At 38.6% G+C, this 17,481-nt stretch overlaps 5 protein-coding genes, 1 long non-coding RNA gene and 1 other non-coding gene across 12 annotated transcripts; 3 read left to right on the top strand and 4 right to left on the bottom strand.

The window, feature by feature from the left end:
- Positions 1–870: 870 nt before the first annotated feature.
- LOC17887573 (transcription factor TCP9) lies at positions 871–2,583 on the bottom strand. Its single transcript, XM_006295814.2, has one exon. The coding sequence runs from the start codon at positions 2,274–2,276 to the stop codon at positions 1,215–1,217; it is 1,062 nt and encodes a 353-aa protein (XP_006295876.1). The 5' UTR covers positions 2,277–2,583; the 3' UTR covers positions 871–1,214.
- A 1,261-nt stretch (positions 2,584–3,844) lies between these two features.
- LOC17889929 (peroxisome biogenesis protein 16) lies at positions 3,845–6,582 on the bottom strand. The gene is made up of 7 exons (XM_023784858.1): positions 6,346–6,582; positions 5,902–5,959; positions 5,403–5,622; positions 4,719–5,298; positions 4,578–4,645; positions 4,241–4,302; positions 3,845–4,142 (listed from the first exon to the last, which is right to left on the bottom strand). The coding sequence occupies exons 1-7, from the start codon at positions 6,412–6,414 to the stop codon at positions 4,081–4,083; spliced, it is 1,119 nt and encodes a 372-aa protein (XP_023640626.1). The 5' UTR covers positions 6,415–6,582; the 3' UTR covers positions 3,845–4,080.
- A 198-nt stretch (positions 6,583–6,780) lies between these two features.
- On the top strand, positions 6,781–7,590 carry LOC17889089 (ubiquitin-related modifier 1 homolog 1). The gene is made up of 4 exons (XM_006295235.2): positions 6,781–6,893; positions 6,982–7,063; positions 7,154–7,236; positions 7,322–7,590. The coding sequence occupies exons 1-4, from the start codon at positions 6,871–6,873 to the stop codon at positions 7,437–7,439; spliced, it is 306 nt and encodes a 101-aa protein (XP_006295297.1). The 5' UTR covers positions 6,781–6,870; the 3' UTR covers positions 7,440–7,590.
- A 799-nt stretch (positions 7,591–8,389) lies between these two features.
- Positions 8,390–10,716, top strand: LOC111831026. 6 transcript variants are annotated; one of them, XR_002834337.1, is made up of 10 exons: positions 8,390–8,576; positions 8,678–8,758; positions 8,849–8,902; positions 8,994–9,046; positions 9,117–9,283; positions 9,387–9,488; positions 9,578–9,741; positions 9,823–9,944; positions 10,178–10,232; positions 10,492–10,716. It is a non-coding gene; the product is annotated as an uncharacterized LOC111831026 (long non-coding RNA). The 6 variants fall into 6 exon arrangements; XR_002834335.1 differs by having other exon boundaries at positions 8,656–8,758; positions 8,994–9,283; XR_002834334.1 differs by having other exon boundaries at positions 8,994–9,283.
- Positions 10,690–14,486, bottom strand: LOC17888618 (DNA cross-link repair 1A protein). Its single transcript, XM_006293682.2, has 10 exons — positions 13,690–14,486; positions 13,284–13,478; positions 12,735–13,127; positions 12,492–12,555; positions 12,181–12,398; positions 11,973–12,080; positions 11,628–11,733; positions 11,339–11,550; positions 11,127–11,230; positions 10,690–11,049 (listed from the first exon to the last, which is right to left on the bottom strand). The coding sequence occupies exons 1-10, from the start codon at positions 14,377–14,379 to the stop codon at positions 10,905–10,907; spliced, it is 2,235 nt and encodes a 744-aa protein (XP_006293744.1). The 5' UTR covers positions 14,380–14,486; the 3' UTR covers positions 10,690–10,904.
- A 333-nt stretch (positions 14,487–14,819) lies between these two features.
- TRNAL-AAG lies at positions 14,820–14,900 on the bottom strand. The gene has a single exon. It is a non-coding gene; the product is annotated as a tRNA-Leu (tRNA).
- A 96-nt stretch (positions 14,901–14,996) lies between these two features.
- LOC17890516 (40S ribosomal protein S27-2) lies at positions 14,997–16,037 on the top strand. Its single transcript, XM_006295271.2, has 4 exons — positions 14,997–15,109; positions 15,352–15,453; positions 15,599–15,627; positions 15,716–16,037. Exons 1-4 carry the CDS (start codon positions 15,107–15,109, stop codon positions 15,840–15,842), a joined length of 261 nt encoding a protein of 86 aa, XP_006295333.1. The 5' UTR covers positions 14,997–15,106; the 3' UTR covers positions 15,843–16,037.
- Positions 16,038–17,481: the final 1,444 nt, after the last annotated feature.

Genomic DNA, 17,481 nt, shown 5'->3' on the forward strand with positions numbered 1-17,481 from the left:
CACAGGTGAGCTTACTATTTCCTCCCTCTTTGGATAACTCATCAACTCCAACAAAGAAAAGCAAACCGTTGAGTTTTGGTCGCAAAATATCCACTAAGCGTAAGCCTTTTTTGGGTTGTTAGAGTACTTCGAGAACCCACAAATTAATGGGCCTTAAATAGTTTGGACCTATGTAACCACATATTTGTTATTTTTGGGCTTAATTCTTTTATGACATGAAAGCAAGAGGTTTTCCTCTCTCTTTTTTTTTTGTTTTTTGGTTAGAAATAAATAAATAGAGGCAAAAGAAAAGGTAAAACAAAAATGAAGAGGTGCACTGAAAGTAAAAGAAGAGAGCGACAAGTCTATTGTTCAAGTCCACGTGGACACCCATAGCCAACACTTTCTGGATCTTTCCCCCACCCATCCACCAAGTTGGTTTTAGGGCCCTCCAACAATATAATTCCGTAACATTGCGTCTAACATTTTACTTGCATTTTTGGAGTTAATCTTATAGAGTAGAAAAATCATCATCTATGGCATTGAGACCGTGACAAAAAGAAAAGAATCAACGGGTAGGAGAAGGTGAAAGAAATGAACGGTAGAGATAAGATGGACACAAGTATGACCCACGCCAGGCTGTTCCTTTAAGCGTTGTGGTGGTGAGAGGACTGAGGAGGGAGTGAGTGGTGGTGACCAACTCGAGTGGGAAAGTTTCAGTCCCCACGAAACGAAGCCGTATTAGCGGTACAATCAAAGCTACTCTTCTAGGTCCCGCCACGGTCGAGATTTTTTTTATCAAAAGTTTTATTTTCTATAACATACTAATAAAATCGAATCATCTAAAATCAAAAAAGATTATGCAAATTAAAAAAAAAAAAAACATCAATATCACAATTGTTGTTGAGTGGACCATGACTCAAGTAAGTGAGGGCTTCAATAAATTAATCTTTTTTTTTTTTTTTAAATGTGTGTGTAAATTACAAAGACCAAAAAAGAAAGGACAAAGTGGTGAGCCCCCACCAAAACGTTTCGGGAGGATGCTTTTTAAGCTGGGAGCCGTGTGGCCCCTTTGGCCACTCTCTGCTTTCTTTTTGGTGCGTGTTGACCCACCAACGACATGGCCCCTACATCTTGCCTAAATTCTAGGTCCACTTAACACGTGCGCTTCTTCACGTGCCCACGTGCCTTTCCCCCGATTGCTTGAACGCCGTCGTTTCCTCTCTTTTTTCTCTTCAGTGGTTCGATGACCTTGTTGTTGTGCTGCTCATGAACTGGTGAAGCTCTTGTTTCTCGTATATCTCTAGCGAGAAGTCTCTCAGCGTGTGCGTCGCTGTTCTTGCACCAGACGATGAACCCCCTGTTGTTGTTCCGGAGCTTGAGCTCGGTGCCATCACCGACGTCGTTCTTGAGGAATTCGAACCGCTTATGTCTGAAACGCCGCTGCCAGGGTAAACTTGATGAGACGGTGGCGGTCTAGCCATCGACGATGCCTGCTGAACAGCCGCCACGTAAGAAGACGGCGAAGCAGCTGCCGGAAATGCTAATAGCTGAGGCTGATTCGACTGACCAGCCATTTGTGGAACCAAGAAGAAAGCTCCCACCGTCGGAATCACTGCGTTTGATGGAATCGCCCACATCGGATACAGATGTTGCTGAGCCACGGTGGACGGTGCAGGAAGTTGTTGGATCGTCGTCGTCGTCGTCGGGGTGGTAATGGGAGCCAAACCGGAGGAAGATGTAACGGCGTCGTTTATGTCAATATACTCACTGTTGGAAGGTCGTTTACGTTTCTTCTTCATCGGGTTGTCACCGGAGTCAGGATCAGCGTTCGTCGTCGTCGGGATTTTTAGGGTGCCGTTAACCGACATAGCGATGGCGGGAACCGTTCCCGTACCCGTGGCGGCGATAATCGCCGGCTCTGCGTTCTCCAGCAACCAACGGATCGTCTCCCCGTCGGACTTGTGACCTAACTCTCGTGTCAGTTGAAAAATTCTAGCGGCGCACGTGGCAGGCATCCGTATCCTTCTGCCTCTTCCTTCGACCTTGGTGTGACGGTCTTTAGTGGAAGCTCTCTTCAATGGCGGTCCCGTGGAAGAAGGTGGAGCCAAAGACATCGAAATCGAAGGTGGAGCTTGCATATGCATCACCGGCTCCGGCTTGGGTCCGAGGCTCACTGTAGGGTTTACTTGGAAAGGTCTTGAAGTCTCGACGTTTCTGATGCCGTTGATGAGATCAACGGGTCTTAGGCTTTGATCTTGGACTCCAACTTCTTCTTGCTTCTGAATCGTCGCCATTAAAAATATAAACGGACGGTGGGGATGACGACGAGAAAGCGGAAGCAGTAGGAAAGAATGGTTTAAACGGCGTTACACGTCAAAGGAGATTAGTAAATGTGCGTCGTCGTCGTCTCTCTTATGATTATAAAGAGAGATTAGAGAGAGAGAGAGAGAACAAGTGAGAAGGAATAGTAGTAATGGAGTATTGAACGCTTTTTGATGCGGGAAAAAATAAACGGATGTTACCACGTGGACTAATCCGGTTCCATTTCTCTATCTTCTTCGTATTATACATATATCATCAGTTCAATTGTCATGGGACCATCAGGACTATGGGGTCCAGTAAAACTTTATTCATAAAAGTTTTATTTTTTTAACTGTTTAGTAAATAATAAAAATATTTGGTTTTTAACCTGAAGAGAAGCTTCAAATCTAAAAATATGCAACTCATGTTAAGTGGATTACTAGTACAACTCTACCAAATGAATCACCTAGCTTGCTACAAAATTTATTTATCGCCAATAATAGTGTTGGTAAAGCCGTCAAAGTTCTGATTTTTTTTTTTTGAAATGGTTGAAAAAGACTTTTAAATAATAATATTATTGGGTAGGAAGAAATAAAGATAATCTTTTTGGAAGAAAAAAGAAAGGTGTAAGCCCATACATGAGGTTGGACCCCATTTATGTAGGTCACAAGGCTGCGCCACCCAAACTAAAAAGAAGCTAAATTAGTGTCAATGGAATAATCCTTTCCTGGATTCCAAAATCCTATCTCGTCCTTTTTTAACTAAACCGCTCACACGACATGTATACGCATACTTGGATAAATCGGATCAAAGCAATCGGTTTAATTCTCAGTTCCACTAGATTGTAACCGATTCAACCTAATTTTGATTCGTCCAATTAAACCGGGAACGGGTATGAACCACTAGGCTATTTAGTTTACTACTACAGTACATTACATTTACATAGGACCGACCAGAGAAAGAGGGACCCACCTCCAGAAAAGAAAGGGCTACAAAACGATAACGAAGTGTAAGTGGGCCTGAGCTGGACCCTACCCTCCAGTGCCGGTCACACCACACACATTGCTGAGGGGTTTAGACCAACATTATCAATGGGATCTTAGAGGCTAAGATCCCTCGGTTTTTGCAAAGGAAAGATCTTATATAAGATCTTTTCTTTGTAAAAACTGGGGGATCTTAGCCTCTAAGATCCCACCAATAATGTTGCCCTTAGCTAGGCCCGACTACTGGACCCTACCACTCCCTTGTGGCTCACCCTACATATTAATGACAAAAATAAAACGGATCCGTTTAGAAAAGTAAACCGAGACTCGATTTCGAATGAAAGACCGGTTTAGCTGGTTATCCCCAAGTAGGATCCACAATACTTACTACATATTGGGCCGGGGATAACAGATTCGGGAGGGCCTACCCACCGAGGGATAACGTTGTCATTTTGATAGCCACCAACTTTGGCATACCATCGCACAGCACAGCATATAACATTATCAGCACTACGTCAGCATTTAATAATTCACGCTGAATTGTTGTTAGTTTGAGGTTTTGTGTTTTTAGGTAACACTAGGAACGAAATGGTCCGTTTTACTTATACCCCGACTAAACATTCTCTCGGATGAAAACGCTATTATTGTATAGGTCCCTTCTTTAGACATAGACGCATAACACTGTAATCATGTCCTAAACTGCAATAAATGCAAATTTCTTACAAAGCCTGAAACACTTCCTCTACGTATTCCCAACAATGGCCATCTTCTTTTTCGTCCGTTGCAAAAACAATAAAGTAATGGTCGGTCAACCTCAGGATCCCGATATGTAAGTGTACCGTGACTGAGCTCCCTCCAAAAGCTCCACAATTTTCTCTGCAGACAGAACCACCAAAATAGACTGAGTCAGTCAATGCATGTTAACACGAGAATCACTCATCTTGTGACAGACATGAAAGTTTTTAAAAGTATACCTGTGAGGAATCCGATCAACGGAACTGGTTCCAGCATCTTTTGAGTGCTTTCCAGCTTTTGCCTGCAATCCCCACCCAACCATATCCGTTTATTATTTAATTGAGATAGCTTAAGCTATAAGCCTAAACCTAGTGATCCCCCATCTAATATTGACCAAAGCTAAATGTACAGACATAACAGCCATGAGGAGGATATAAACCAATTCGGTTTCATCTTTTTGCCAATTCAGAACAAGTCATAACTGAAACCCAAAGTAATAACATCCCTTAACTAAAAACCGAACCGAAAAACTGATTAGACACCCCTAGCTAAAGAAATGGGACTCAGAACACTCACCTTGTGTACTTGGTGAAGAATGGATCCCTCATGAGGTACAATGCCCAGAGCAGCTTCCGTCTCCTAAGCTAAATTTGAAAACAAGATATATCAGTGAAACCGGTTCAACATTACTGTGATTGAGTCTGAGAAATTTCTAACCTCATCCTTTTCAGGTCCCGAGAAATGAATTTGCTTCCTCTTCTCCCCCCACCACTTTGAATTTGCAAGAATTCCCATTCCCAGTGTGTCCACGGAAAGAGAAATAGCCCAGGGAATCCAAGACCGGATTCCGTATTTTCTGATGAAAAGAACGTATATGAGCGGTCTTGTTATGAAAAGAACCTCACCCATTGCAAACAACGCTCCATTAACACCCTTCTCAGATAAAAGATCGGACAGCGTTTTTCGCTTCTCCTTGATCATTGGAGGCTCTATAGCTGCTTGCTGATGTTGAACCCTTGGAGACCAACCTGAGGTAGATGTTGTTGTTGTTGTTGTTGTTCCAGTTCTTGCATTCTGACCAAATGAACTTAAAGCTGACATCGCTCGTCCTTCCAAGTTCCATGGATTATGATGATTTTGGTTTATGAAACTATGAGGTCCATGATTCCTATCTGAATTACCAGCTCTATTTTGCGACTCTGTTTGGTCAGAATCTTTCTCATCGTTAGGTGTTTCCCCTCCTTGAAGAAGCATCTTATAACCGCTATTACGGAACAAGGCTAACCTAATCAGAGACCTGAAACAAGGCTAACCTAATCAGAGGCTAACACATTTCAAGATATCAAAATGTCAACTAAGCATGTTGTATGAATCTAAGTGATCAGAAGAAAGCAAACTTACTTCATAGCTTCAGTGACAATAATGAAATTCCATTTCTTGTCTCCATAAAAGTGTTCAGCCGCCACTTCCACAACAGTTTCCAAGTCCTTAAGGATGGCGACGAGTAGCGGATAAGAAAGGGATGGATCAGTCCCGGAAGGTCCAACATGACCACGAGGTGTTGGAGCATTTTCAATTATGTGTTCATTGATAGTTGTGAATATGCCCAAAAAAGCCGTTACTACAAAAAAGATGACCAAAACTCTCATCACACATACATATTCAAAAGTACAAAAGACATACTCAAAAGAAAGAAAGAAATAGGAGAGTGTTCTAATGTTAAAGACTTAGGAAACTAAACATAGAGGTACAAATGAAGTATGCGATTTGAGAACCGCTAAATCTAAGTATAGGACAGTGTTCCACCCCAGCAAGAGACTCTAGGAGCTAACAGAGGGATAGAGGAAATAGTTTAATCTAAGAATGAAAGCAGTAAAATGTTACCAAAGTATCACAAAACCTGCTTCTGGTCCAATCTCTGAAGCAGAAAACTTCTCAGGAAGCAGCCATGTCAATCCCTGCAACGAAAAATAAACATACTTGACGAATTATCAAGCTGGTGAATTTCACAACTACAAAGCTTCTCACGATACGGTAAGCAACCAAATGAGCTAATCCAAGACTTAAACTTTAAGAAAATGATCAAATGAGCTAATCCAAGTCTGAAACTTTAAGAAAAAGGTTTCATCCTTAAACCCAATACAAAGAAACGCCTCGATCGATCTCAAATTCCACTGTTATATTAACACCACACTCCCCCAGCAAAAATTCAAACAAAGCCAGACGATGAAAACTCTGAAATTGACATTAACGAGAAAACAAAAACAAAACTCTAATCGACAGAGAATCAGAACATAACAGAAAAAAAAAGGATTAAGGAGAAGAGTAAAAGAATGAATCTTACGTTGGCAAGGGATCCCAAGGAATGTACATACTCTCTATTTCTCCAAACCCATTGCTTATAAGCTTCCATGGAGCTTCAGATAGCGAAACAAAACTTAATTCTAGTTTACAGAAGAAATTGAGAAACGAGAAAAATAAATTCCATCCACGTTTTAAATCTCTGATTTAGTTCTCTTCTTCTTTCTCTTGGTTGCAATTTCGCCGGTCGCTGGGGATAAATATCAGGCACCATCTATTTTCTAGTTAAAAAACTAGGACTCAATCTTGTCCACTGATACGCTACAGTTCGTATAAATCAACGGTGAAGATGCGATGAGATATTTTTAACGTGATCACTCATTGGGAAAAGTAATAAGCCTTATCTAGTAATATAAAATAGGCCCAATGAAAGAGCCCAACAAGATCCCTAAACGAACGTCGTTTAGGAAAGAGCGAAAACGCTACACGAACTATCTATCTGATTGAAAGACGTAAAACCCTAGAAGACATCGGGTTTGAATTTTGATTCCTGCAAACCTCGACGACGATGCAATTAACTCTCGAATTTGGGTGAGATTATCACTGTCTCTGATTTTGGATTTGATCTGATTGCTTTTATTGTAGAGCTGAAGTTTGAATGATTGATTTTTATATGTAGGGGTGGGCTAGAGCTGCTCTGTGATTCTGAAAAGATCCATAAAGTAAACGTCGATTTGCCCAATGGAACAGAAGCAGATGATGTAAGCTTGAATTCTTGAGTTTTGGGTTATGATTGATTTATATAAAAGCTTGTATTTTTCCTCTACTCATTCCCTCACCGTTTGGATTAGTTTACTATGAAGCACTTGCTTTCTTGGGTTCGTACAAATCTGATCAAAGAGAGACCTGAAATGTTCATGAAAGGAGATACTGTGTAAGGCTAATTTTCTTCTCTTATCATGAAGCTCAATCAAGGCTTAAATTGTTAAAGAATGGTGTTATCAATTGTTGTTGTGCAGGAGACCTGGGGTTCTTGTGCTTGTGAACGACTGTGATTGGGAGCTTAGCGGTCAGCTCGATACCAGAATCGAAGAGAAAGATGTTATAGTTTTCATTTCTACTTTGCATGGTGGATAAACAGATCTCTATCACGAGAGCTTTTCCTTTCCAGAAATTTTGTAACAAATTTTTATACTTTTGTGTTTGTAATCTCTACGACTACTCGAATCTAATGTATTTGTTTACTTGAAGCTTGATATTAGAGGATTTATCTATCTTTTTTCCAACAGATACTCAATGCGAATCTACATATCTGTTTTCTATTTTTCTTATTGAATTGCAGCAAATCAACAATTCTATGACTTTTGGTGAGATAGGCAGATTTTACCTTATTATTGTACCCAATGGGTGTGATATACTTGATGCAGCGTGTCAGATATACTTGAAATGAGAAGTAGACTGTGTAAAGTAGGTCGGATAAAGAGGCATGTAAATTTGGCTGACGGGATAAACAGAGAGAGGAAGAGAAGTGGCAGGGACTGTGATGATCAATGCTTTGAGTAAAGTGGGGAAGGCAGATCGAGCAATGAAGCTAATGCATAGCAAAATTGGGATTGGTTCTTAGAGAATGGGACTTATGCTTGGTGATATAATTTTACTTTGGGACCCTGACTTTTAAGAATTTTAATTGCTTCTGTTGTTCACACAATTACTTTTTTTAGTTAACTGAAACCCTTATCGTCAGTGGCGTTGACTCCTCCGTCAACGCAACCCAAACAGATGACACATCAGGAGTTCAGGACTAACAAACAAAAAAACCTAACATATATAATTTAGTAATTTCCTTTTTTTCTTATAACGTATATAAAAATAAATTTCCATATATAACCTACAGATAACGTATATCAAAAAGAATTTCCTTTTTCTGTTAAGGTTAAAAAGTAAATTTCCATTTTTTAAGATTTAGTAATTTCCGTTTTTCTTACAACGTATATAAAAACAAATTTCCATATTTTTGAGAACACAGATGTTTATAAATAGAGCACACTTTCAACATCTCTTTGAGAAATCAACAACACACACTATTCTTCAGTGTTGACGAAATAGAAAAAATAAAAACAAGAGAGAGCGTTCTCTCTGATGGTGTTGATTGACTCTCCCGCATTAGTGTCTCTCTCTCTCTCGTTGATGATGATTGCTGAAGGATAAAGAAAGAGTCGGAACAGAATTTGGGAGGATGATTGCTCAAACAACAACGGTGAAAATCCTCTCCTTGTAAGTAGAATTTCGTGTTAGATTTGTTTGAATGATAAAACGTACATCACCGTCTCTTCTCTTGTCTTCTTACTCTCAGAGGATCGTTGATGAATTAGCAGGATATGGCGCAAGTGATGGATGATCGCAGGAGGAGGAGGAGGACGGTTGTTTCCATGGCGTTTCTTCACCTGATTTTAAAGGTTTCAAAATTCTTGGTTTTTTATTTGTAGGGTTTTCACTTTGACTCTTACAAAATAACGATGGTTCTTCTTCTAATTCTCTATGTGCAGATCGGGGAGATGGTTTGAAGAATGAATGACGTTTCAGACTTGGGGGATTTTAGGGTTTGTTTTCCTGGTTTCCTCCTCTAGGTTGTTGTTTAATTCAGACTTGAAAATTGACTATGGTTTCTTCTTATTTTTTCTATATGTGTAGATCAGAGATGTTTTGAAGAAGACTCGGGATTAAACAAGTCGTCTAAGCAGCAGGTATGAAGCTTCTTTTCACTTGGATTTTAAGAATTATATATACGAGTGGCATTTAGGTTGTTATTTTCAGACATCAAAAACGAACCATGGTTCTTCTGATCGGGGAGAAGAAAAAACTTGGCCGACGGGCGTGCTCACAGTGTAACAACATGAAACTAATTTTGTTGTGATTGAACATCTTTGACTCTATACAATACGTCTTCCTCCTTGTCCACTTCAAATTCCCCATCCGTAAGTGTGAGTCTTATTCCCTTTAAAAAGTTTATTCTTTGTTACACAATTTAGTTTTGATAGAGATACTGATATCTTTTTTTTTATTTTTTTATTTTGGTGTTGGTAGCTACTCTAGATGGAGATAATAATATATGGTTCCCTTTCTTCCGTTGGAAAAATGGTCTTCCTCTCTTTACTTTGTTCTGTTTCAAGTTTACTCAACCACTTTGTAATCTTCTTTTTTCCTTTTTGGTTTATTTTCAGTGCAACCAATTATAATCCTTTATTTTAATGGTTTCTCATTTTATATATGTGCAGATCGGAAGACTGTAGAAGATTCAGACCGCTCAAGGTTTTGCTTCAGTCATCAACACAATCACTCAGTCACTCAGTACGTAGGATCTCATTCTCTTACTGTTGCAGCACCTACATCTTCAAACAATGGAAAAGGCTAACCAGCATGCATGAAACATCTTCAATAGGTTCACCCTCGACAAATTTGTATGTGTGCATGGAACATGATTTCACGCCATCTGACATGCCTCTGTTTTCCTTGTACGCAGAACAATGATTGCATGCCTCACCTTACTGAACCGAGGAGCCCTGTTCCAAAAAATGCGAAGAGCTCATCTTACTACTGCAGAACTTGAGCAAGAAGAATGCACCAAAGTTCAAATACGAAAAGGTAATACTGAAGTTTATAAGTTTATACGACTACCTAATTCATTTATCTCTCTCACTCTAACTTGATATCACATCAAATCACCCAGATATTTGAAAGTAAAGGTCTAAAGGAGATAATGGGGTCTTTTTTGAGACACCAAAACATTTATTCACTGAATTGATAATATCTACTGTGACCTTTAGTTTGACTCTTGCCGATTTTTTTCTTGATAGCGTTGATGGTTTTGATTGTAGGTGAGAAGAACATCAACAGCTGAGGAGCATGTTTCTTTTGGACTCTGTGAAAGAGGTATGTGTGTGTATGTATTCTAACAATGATTTATTATCTCTCGTTGATGGTTTGAAGAATAAACAGGTTTCATTGCATATATATGTGATACCATATACAAAATTTTCACAACATTTATCCCAGAATTGGTACTTGGTAATATCTTTTTTCATTCTTATAACAATGGCTAGTCGTCTTTGATTCTAGAAACCGTTTTGGTTGTGTAATGATTGTTTTTAGTTTCTTTTGGAATCATTGGAGTGTTCCTGTTGCTTTGCAGACTATCACCTTTGCCTCTGGAATCTTCTGGTATTGGCTATGGTCGTACTGCTGACATTCCTCTTGACAGACCGGGCTCTGGTACACAGGTTTGATTGACAATGGAAATTGTGAAATTTGGAAGGCTTTTTCATAATAGAATGCTTGTTAAGTAAGCCCTGTAGTGTAAAGCATAATTTTAGTTTTTTGAGGAAACAAGTAAAAAACAAAGAAGTTGATTTAACAATTACATTTGGAGTCCGTGAAGAAAAAGAAAAACACAACATAATATGTGGTTACATAACTACAATTAGATAGAACATGATATTTCAATTTTTGCTCTAGACCTTTGACGGCTCTGCCTCTGCTCAATTGGTAGCCAAGGAGGCTGCCTTTTATGCAAACTTGAGCTTGTCGCAGATGTAAAACACAGTTCTACGAAACCAACAAAGACACCATTGCAGCTGCAGAGTCGGGTCCTTCGTTGTTAACACTCGGTATGATAACTTCAGGCGACACTTTTTGCACAAACTCTTTTAGCTCCGTGAAGCTGCTATGCTCACTGTAAGGAACCTCGTACCTGAAAAATATGAAAAGATTCTCTGGCTCATGAATTTGAGCTCAATGCCACAGGACATGAATATAGGCAAATTTTACCTTATTATTGTACCCTGTTGCAACCTTCTTCCTGGGGACTTCTTTTTAGTCTTCCCAGATGTCCAACCAGTTGGAGAAAATGCAACAATAAGGCTGTAACGGTTCTGCAGGACTAAAAAGCATTAGAACTCATCCTCTCACGAATCAGCCAAAAAGAAAATCATATGTTTTGTTTTTCTTTGACAGTCAAACCAAATGGATGTGTTTCTTACTGTGTATCGGTTAGCTATATGCTTCATCCGTTTGAAACTGGCAAGCGTCCACAAGGGCACAACATGAATGTGGCTCTCCTCTTCCTTCACTGTAAACCACTGCATATCTTCCTTTGAGAATCCCAAGCACTCGAGGAGTTTTAGTTTTGAGGGATTGATGTATATCTTTTCCCGTAGCACACGTGCAACTTCCAAGAACAGCCTCTCTTTCCCTTTTAAAAGAGAAGAGATGGAAAATTTAGATCTCAACATGATATATCGAAAAGCATGAGAAGAGTGAACATATTACCAATGGTGTAGCTTCCAATTAAGAAAAGGGCCTTGGGATTAAATGCTTCTGCTTGAATAGCCTCAACAACAAACTGTATTACCGCCTCTTGCTTTGGAAAGTCATACTGCAACAAATTATGACATATATATCAAACAACTCTTATTTGAAAGAAAACGTAAATTCTTAGATCAATGAAGTTCTATTATTTGTTCACTCTAAATGTAATATGAAGAAATTACAAAAAATGGAATCACGCAAAAAAAAAACTTGTGGCAAAACAGGATTTCAAATACTAATGTAAACCGAGTATTTACTGAAAAACTTGAGATTTCTTATGCTACAAAATCTTGATGAAAGACGAACCTGGGGGTTACAGTATGTAGTATCAAGAATAAGAGAGCTGATATGCGATCCAATCAACCAATTTGACATCTCTTCACTATAGCGGAAATCACCCGTATGTAGAACAGCCTATACAAATTAACAGAGTCCATGGACAATTACGTTGTGCATGGTAAGTTAAACATACGCTTATGACTACACACTAGAAATGTCTTATTTAAGAACGCACCTTACCGTTGGCTGGTTCAAAGAGCATAATGATGGATCCCGGACAATGGTTTGCATCAAAGCAGGTCACATCAATGCCTGCAATGTTAACTTTCTGGCCAAGGTCCAGGACATGTAGTCTCTCCCATGGGATCCCAATCTTCATATTTACCAACTTCGCGGTAACTAGGGAACAGTATATCTTCCCATGATTAAATGACTTTGTCAGACCTTGATAATCTGTAAATGAGGATCCAGAGACTTTAAGAATTGATTCCATGATATGCATGCTTTAGTATAAATTTATAATTAGACATACAGCAGACTACTTACGATCAAGGTGAAAGTGTGTAAGAAACCAGTGGGAACATTCACGTGTTAGGTATTTGAATGCGTCCTGCATACATATATTTAACCAGAGAATCACCAAACATAAATATTCAGCATCAGCAGGAACTAATTTCATGAGCATATTTGACTTGCATGAGAAGGAGAAATATGTAACAAGGTTGCAATCATGGGATATAACTTTGACGAAGAAGTAAAACTATGGCCTGGCTTGTTATGAAGAATTACCACTCGAAAAGGTGTCCCCGGAATGCAATTCCACCGTGGAATGACTTTAGATTTTCCATTGTTGCCATTTCTTCTCACAGCACGTCTTGAGCTCGAATCTGGTGGACTCTTTTCTGCCACAGGATCTTTAGGGGCCTTCCGAATCTTTGTGCCCTCGGTAGCTTGACCAGGGAAAAATTCTGTAATCAACTTATTTGCAGTTGGTTTTTTGGGCACACTTGCCTTACGATTGGTTGTCTTGTCCTCATGTCTCCCTGTAATATGGGAACTTGTACAATGACGCTGCGCCTGTGCTTCTTCAGCTGAAGACGCATCTACTTCTCTAAGTCCACTAAGTGCATTCACAATCTTCTTTCTGGGACCAAGTGATGTGATACCTATGCTTAGAAGATCCTGTGGAATAATAAGCTTGTCAATTCTCAATCATGTTTCTATGTGTAAACAAGCTATGCATAAAATGCACATAAAGAAAAAAAAATCGTATTTTCCTCAGTTTGGTGAAAGATTATGATAAAAAATTTGTTTCATAAAGTAATTGTAATCCATTACCTCCTCAGTGAGTGAATGAAGGGTATCCCAGTCGATCTCTTCGCGAATAAAAACATCTTCATATTTAGCTAAACCTAGACTCCGAAGCCATTTAAGCACTGGAGACAGGTCAGTAACTAGCTGGGGAAGCTGAACTGGATCATCAATAGATTCTTCAATAAGAGAAGATGACTTATCACATTTCTTCAGAGAGTCCTACAATCATATTTACAAGTCAGCAGTCAATCAATGGCTTAATGAAGAAACAACTGAACAAACAAAACTCCTACATTTTTTTGGGGGGATATGTTAAGATGTAGTTTCATTGCACAAGTAACCAAAACGTGTATCAGCAAAATCTCTGTGAGAGTTAAATTGAAGGTTGATATCAATTCCAGTTTATGAGATAACGAAGAAGCTTACTTACTTGCAGTTGCTCAGGAGCATGGTTATCTGAATTGTCAAGACACTTATTGGTATGAACTTGCCTCTGCTCTTCACCCAAAGCTGAAATATCCATCGAACACAGTGGACACTGAATCAAATCATCCTTGCTTAAACTACACTCTCCACTGTTACCCTCAGACTCAGAGCAAAGCTTTAACAAGACGTCAAGCTCAGAGTCGGACTCAACAAAACTTTCATCCTCATGGATTCCACTATCAATCCCAAGACGAATCCTCGACTTCGATAACCTAGCCTCCATGGAATTGCACAAGTAGCCCTCACGATTCGCCTTAAAACAGTCATCGTTTTCCAATTTATCAACTAAAACTTGGCCGTCTTCAACGAGGGAACAAATTGGAGCACTGAAGTCTCCGATAGAGCAATCAACACTCGACGGTATACAATCTAAGCTACAGTCTGGAGTGGAGGAAGAGGAGTAGAGCAGATCCGTACCATAATTACCAGACGGGTCGGAGCTAGATTCAGGAGACGGAGACGGAGGCGGAGTCACATTCTCCTTTCCCGGATAACGGCTGAGTCTGGGCTTCTTGTTCGGAGGGAGGTGAGAGATGTTGGTAGCGTTGGCAGGTTGAAGAGGTTTTCGAATCGAAAGCTGTGAGGAAGGAGGGATTTGGAAGTCGTCATCGTCAGAATCGCCGGTGTTCCACATAAGTTCCGGCGAGTCGAAAGAGATGGAGCGATTCGTTTGAGTGTGTTACTACTTACTACAGAAGAGAGAGAGAGAGAGAGAGGAGGAGACGACGACGTTCCGACTTCAAAGGTCAGATTAGTCGGGGAATAAACTTGTGACTAAAAATGCATTTATCGTTTTTTATTTTATTTTTAATGAGCACAAATTAATTTTAAAAAAATTGCGGCAAAAGGTGTACTTTTTCAATAATTATAATCAAAAGAAACGAGGGAAAACAAAAACAATTTGGAAAGATTAAAAACTAAAGTTACTCTTATTAATTTACTAATCTGTGTAGTGGGTTAATAAAAAAAGCTAATTAGTAATTGGTATGAAACTATCATTAGATGAGCCCAATAAATTTAAGTATAATGGATCATTCAGCCCAAAATGTTTATGTTGATAAAGTTAAAAATAAATGTTGAAAGTGGGATTTGAACCCACGCCCTTTCGGACCAGAACCTTAATCTGGCGCCTTAGACCAACTCGGCCATATCAACGTTTGTTTATTCAACTTTGTTTTTATAATTTTAATAAGATATATTATTATCTAGGAAATAGGCTCAGCCGCTTTAGGGTTCTGGATTAACTTTCGAGTGTATGTATAAAAGGCGAATTAGGTTTTACATCTTCCCAAGAGCATTTGTCGGCTGATTCTTTACTCTCTGAGTTTTGTCGTCGCAGAATCTCTAAGAAGCCAACGAAAATGGTTAGTTCTCGTTTCGATTCTCTTGTTTAAGAACATTATAGACGCCTTAATGTCGATTTCATAGTTGAGTCTTATATGTTTCCTTTGTTTTCATGTTACCTATTGTTTCGAGCGTGCCTTCTCTTAAGGCGATTCTTATGTCTTAAGCGATTTGCGTGATTTGATTCTTACATAGCAAGTGAGAGATCAATTGTTTTGCGCTGAAAAAAAAAAAAAAATCTGAGTTTTTGAATAATGTTCAGGTCCTTCAAAACGATATTGATCTGCTTAACCCACCTGCTGAGCTCGAGAAGAGAAAGCACAAGCTCAAGCGTCTTGTTCAGTCACCCAATTCATTTTTCATGGTAAACAATTAGTCTTTGTTAATTCCTTTATTAGCTGAAAGCCTTTAAACCTTATTGTTCTTATTAATTGAGTTTTGAGTTTGGTTCCCTCATTAGTAAACTCCATTTAATTTATAATCATTTCGATGTTATGTGGTTGATGTAGGATGTCAAGTGTCAAGGCTGCTTCAACATGTAAGAATTTGCAAAGTCTGAATCCCTAAATGTTATTAGTTGCATATCTAAGAGATAACTTAAGTGATCGGGTTTGTGTGTGGTGCAGTACGACGGTGTTCAGCCACTCTCAGACGGTTGTGGTGTGTGGAAACTGCCAGACTGTTCTTTGCCAACCCACAGGAGGAAAGGCAAAGCTCACTGAAGGATGCTCTTTTAGGAGAAAGGGAGACTGAACCAGAAGATGACTCCATTCACTCTCAACCTTAGCTTTTCTTTTTGTTTATTCTATGAATTTTGAAAGATATTTGAGCAAGTAACCCTTCTTTGTCCATCACACCTAAATTTATTTTTCGTATGGATTTTGTTGTTGAATTTGATCAAAAAGCTCCTTCTCTTTCCTTTGTGAAAAGATATCTTCCTTCTGTTTATGATCTCTTCGTTCATATATAACCAAACGATCTACTACAGTTGAATGAAGATTACTTTTTCTTGTCTCGTAAACATGTTTTTGTCACCAAACATTGAAATTTGTCTTCGTAATTGAATAATTACCTCGATCACTCAACAAGTTTGGAAACGAGCATGTGTACCTGAAACTCTCTTTTTCGCTTCGTAGTTATGTTCTATCCGAATCTTCAGCAAATGGAAACCTCCTTTCATTATTTTTGGATCTCGACATGTATTATCACAGAATCAAAAGAGGAGGGGATCGACTTTGAAGCTTGGTTTTTTTTCCCCTGGTGGAAAAGATGAAAAGCCGAGTTTGTTTGTTTTTTTTTTTTTTTTTTTTGTCAAATAGCCGAGCTTGTTTCATCTCATTTTACTAGAGGAAAGAAAAATTGGATAAATGAAACAAAAATGTAAGGCCCAGCAAAAAGAAAAACAAATCCAATATCCTCCAAGAATAATACCACCTACAGCCATTTTCGTATTTTTTATTATTTTATTTCTAGCAGAATTAGTTTTATTTCTTAATATCTACTAATTTTCTGAATTTTTCCTTTAAAATCAAACAATTTAATATATTTTATACATAACTGGCAAAATAACTGTAATGAAATGATTAATTCAGATTATTTAGTTGACTTATTTAATTATAACCGATATATTAAATTATAAATTTGCAACTTAATAAATAATAAAAATAAAATAAAAAATTAATTATCATAAAAAGAGATTATATGATAAGACGGATTATTATTATAAATTTAAAACATTACTAGGATTTTTTCCGTAGATGATTTTTTTTTTTACTTTTATATATAATTTTTTTTTACTTTTATATTAACTACCAAAGAAATACATTCATTGAATCATTTCAATATACTAACTCATTAATTGATTCATACAAAAAAAAAAAATGGACCCATTATAGGGTAAATCCTAGTTAGATTTATGAATGCTAAGATAGTCAATTACTTCGATCGTGATAGTTTTGTCCTAAAAAATGATATTTCACGAAAATCGGATGATGACCTGATCAGCACATTAAGATTAACATTAATAAATGATGGCCTTAATGATAAAAAAGTTAAATAAATCACAAAAGCCGACGCTCTCTCTCAAGTCTCAAGCAGACAAGTGCGTGCCGTTTCATGCACGTTAACAAGGCCCACAAAAGCCTCACGCGCCTCGGTCCCCTCTTTACCACTTTCTCCTTTATGGCCCCTCCTCCGATGATGCTTAACCAGTGGCATTCTCGTTAATTCATAGAACACGTAAGGTCAATTCATCGACTATTGCCTACTTCCGCACACGTGACGCTCCTCCGAGCAGACCCAGTCATACGTCCACGTCAGCTAATCACCGAGTCATTTCAAATTTTAGTCGTATCCCAGCCGTTCGATAGGTTTACACAAGATGAAACCAGAA

This window comes from Capsella rubella, unplaced genomic scaffold (assembly GCF_000375325.1).
Source record: "Capsella rubella cultivar Monte Gargano unplaced genomic scaffold, Caprub1_0 scaffold_4, whole genome shotgun sequence".
Classification (NCBI taxonomy): Eukaryota; Viridiplantae; Streptophyta; class Magnoliopsida; order Brassicales; family Brassicaceae; genus Capsella; species Capsella rubella.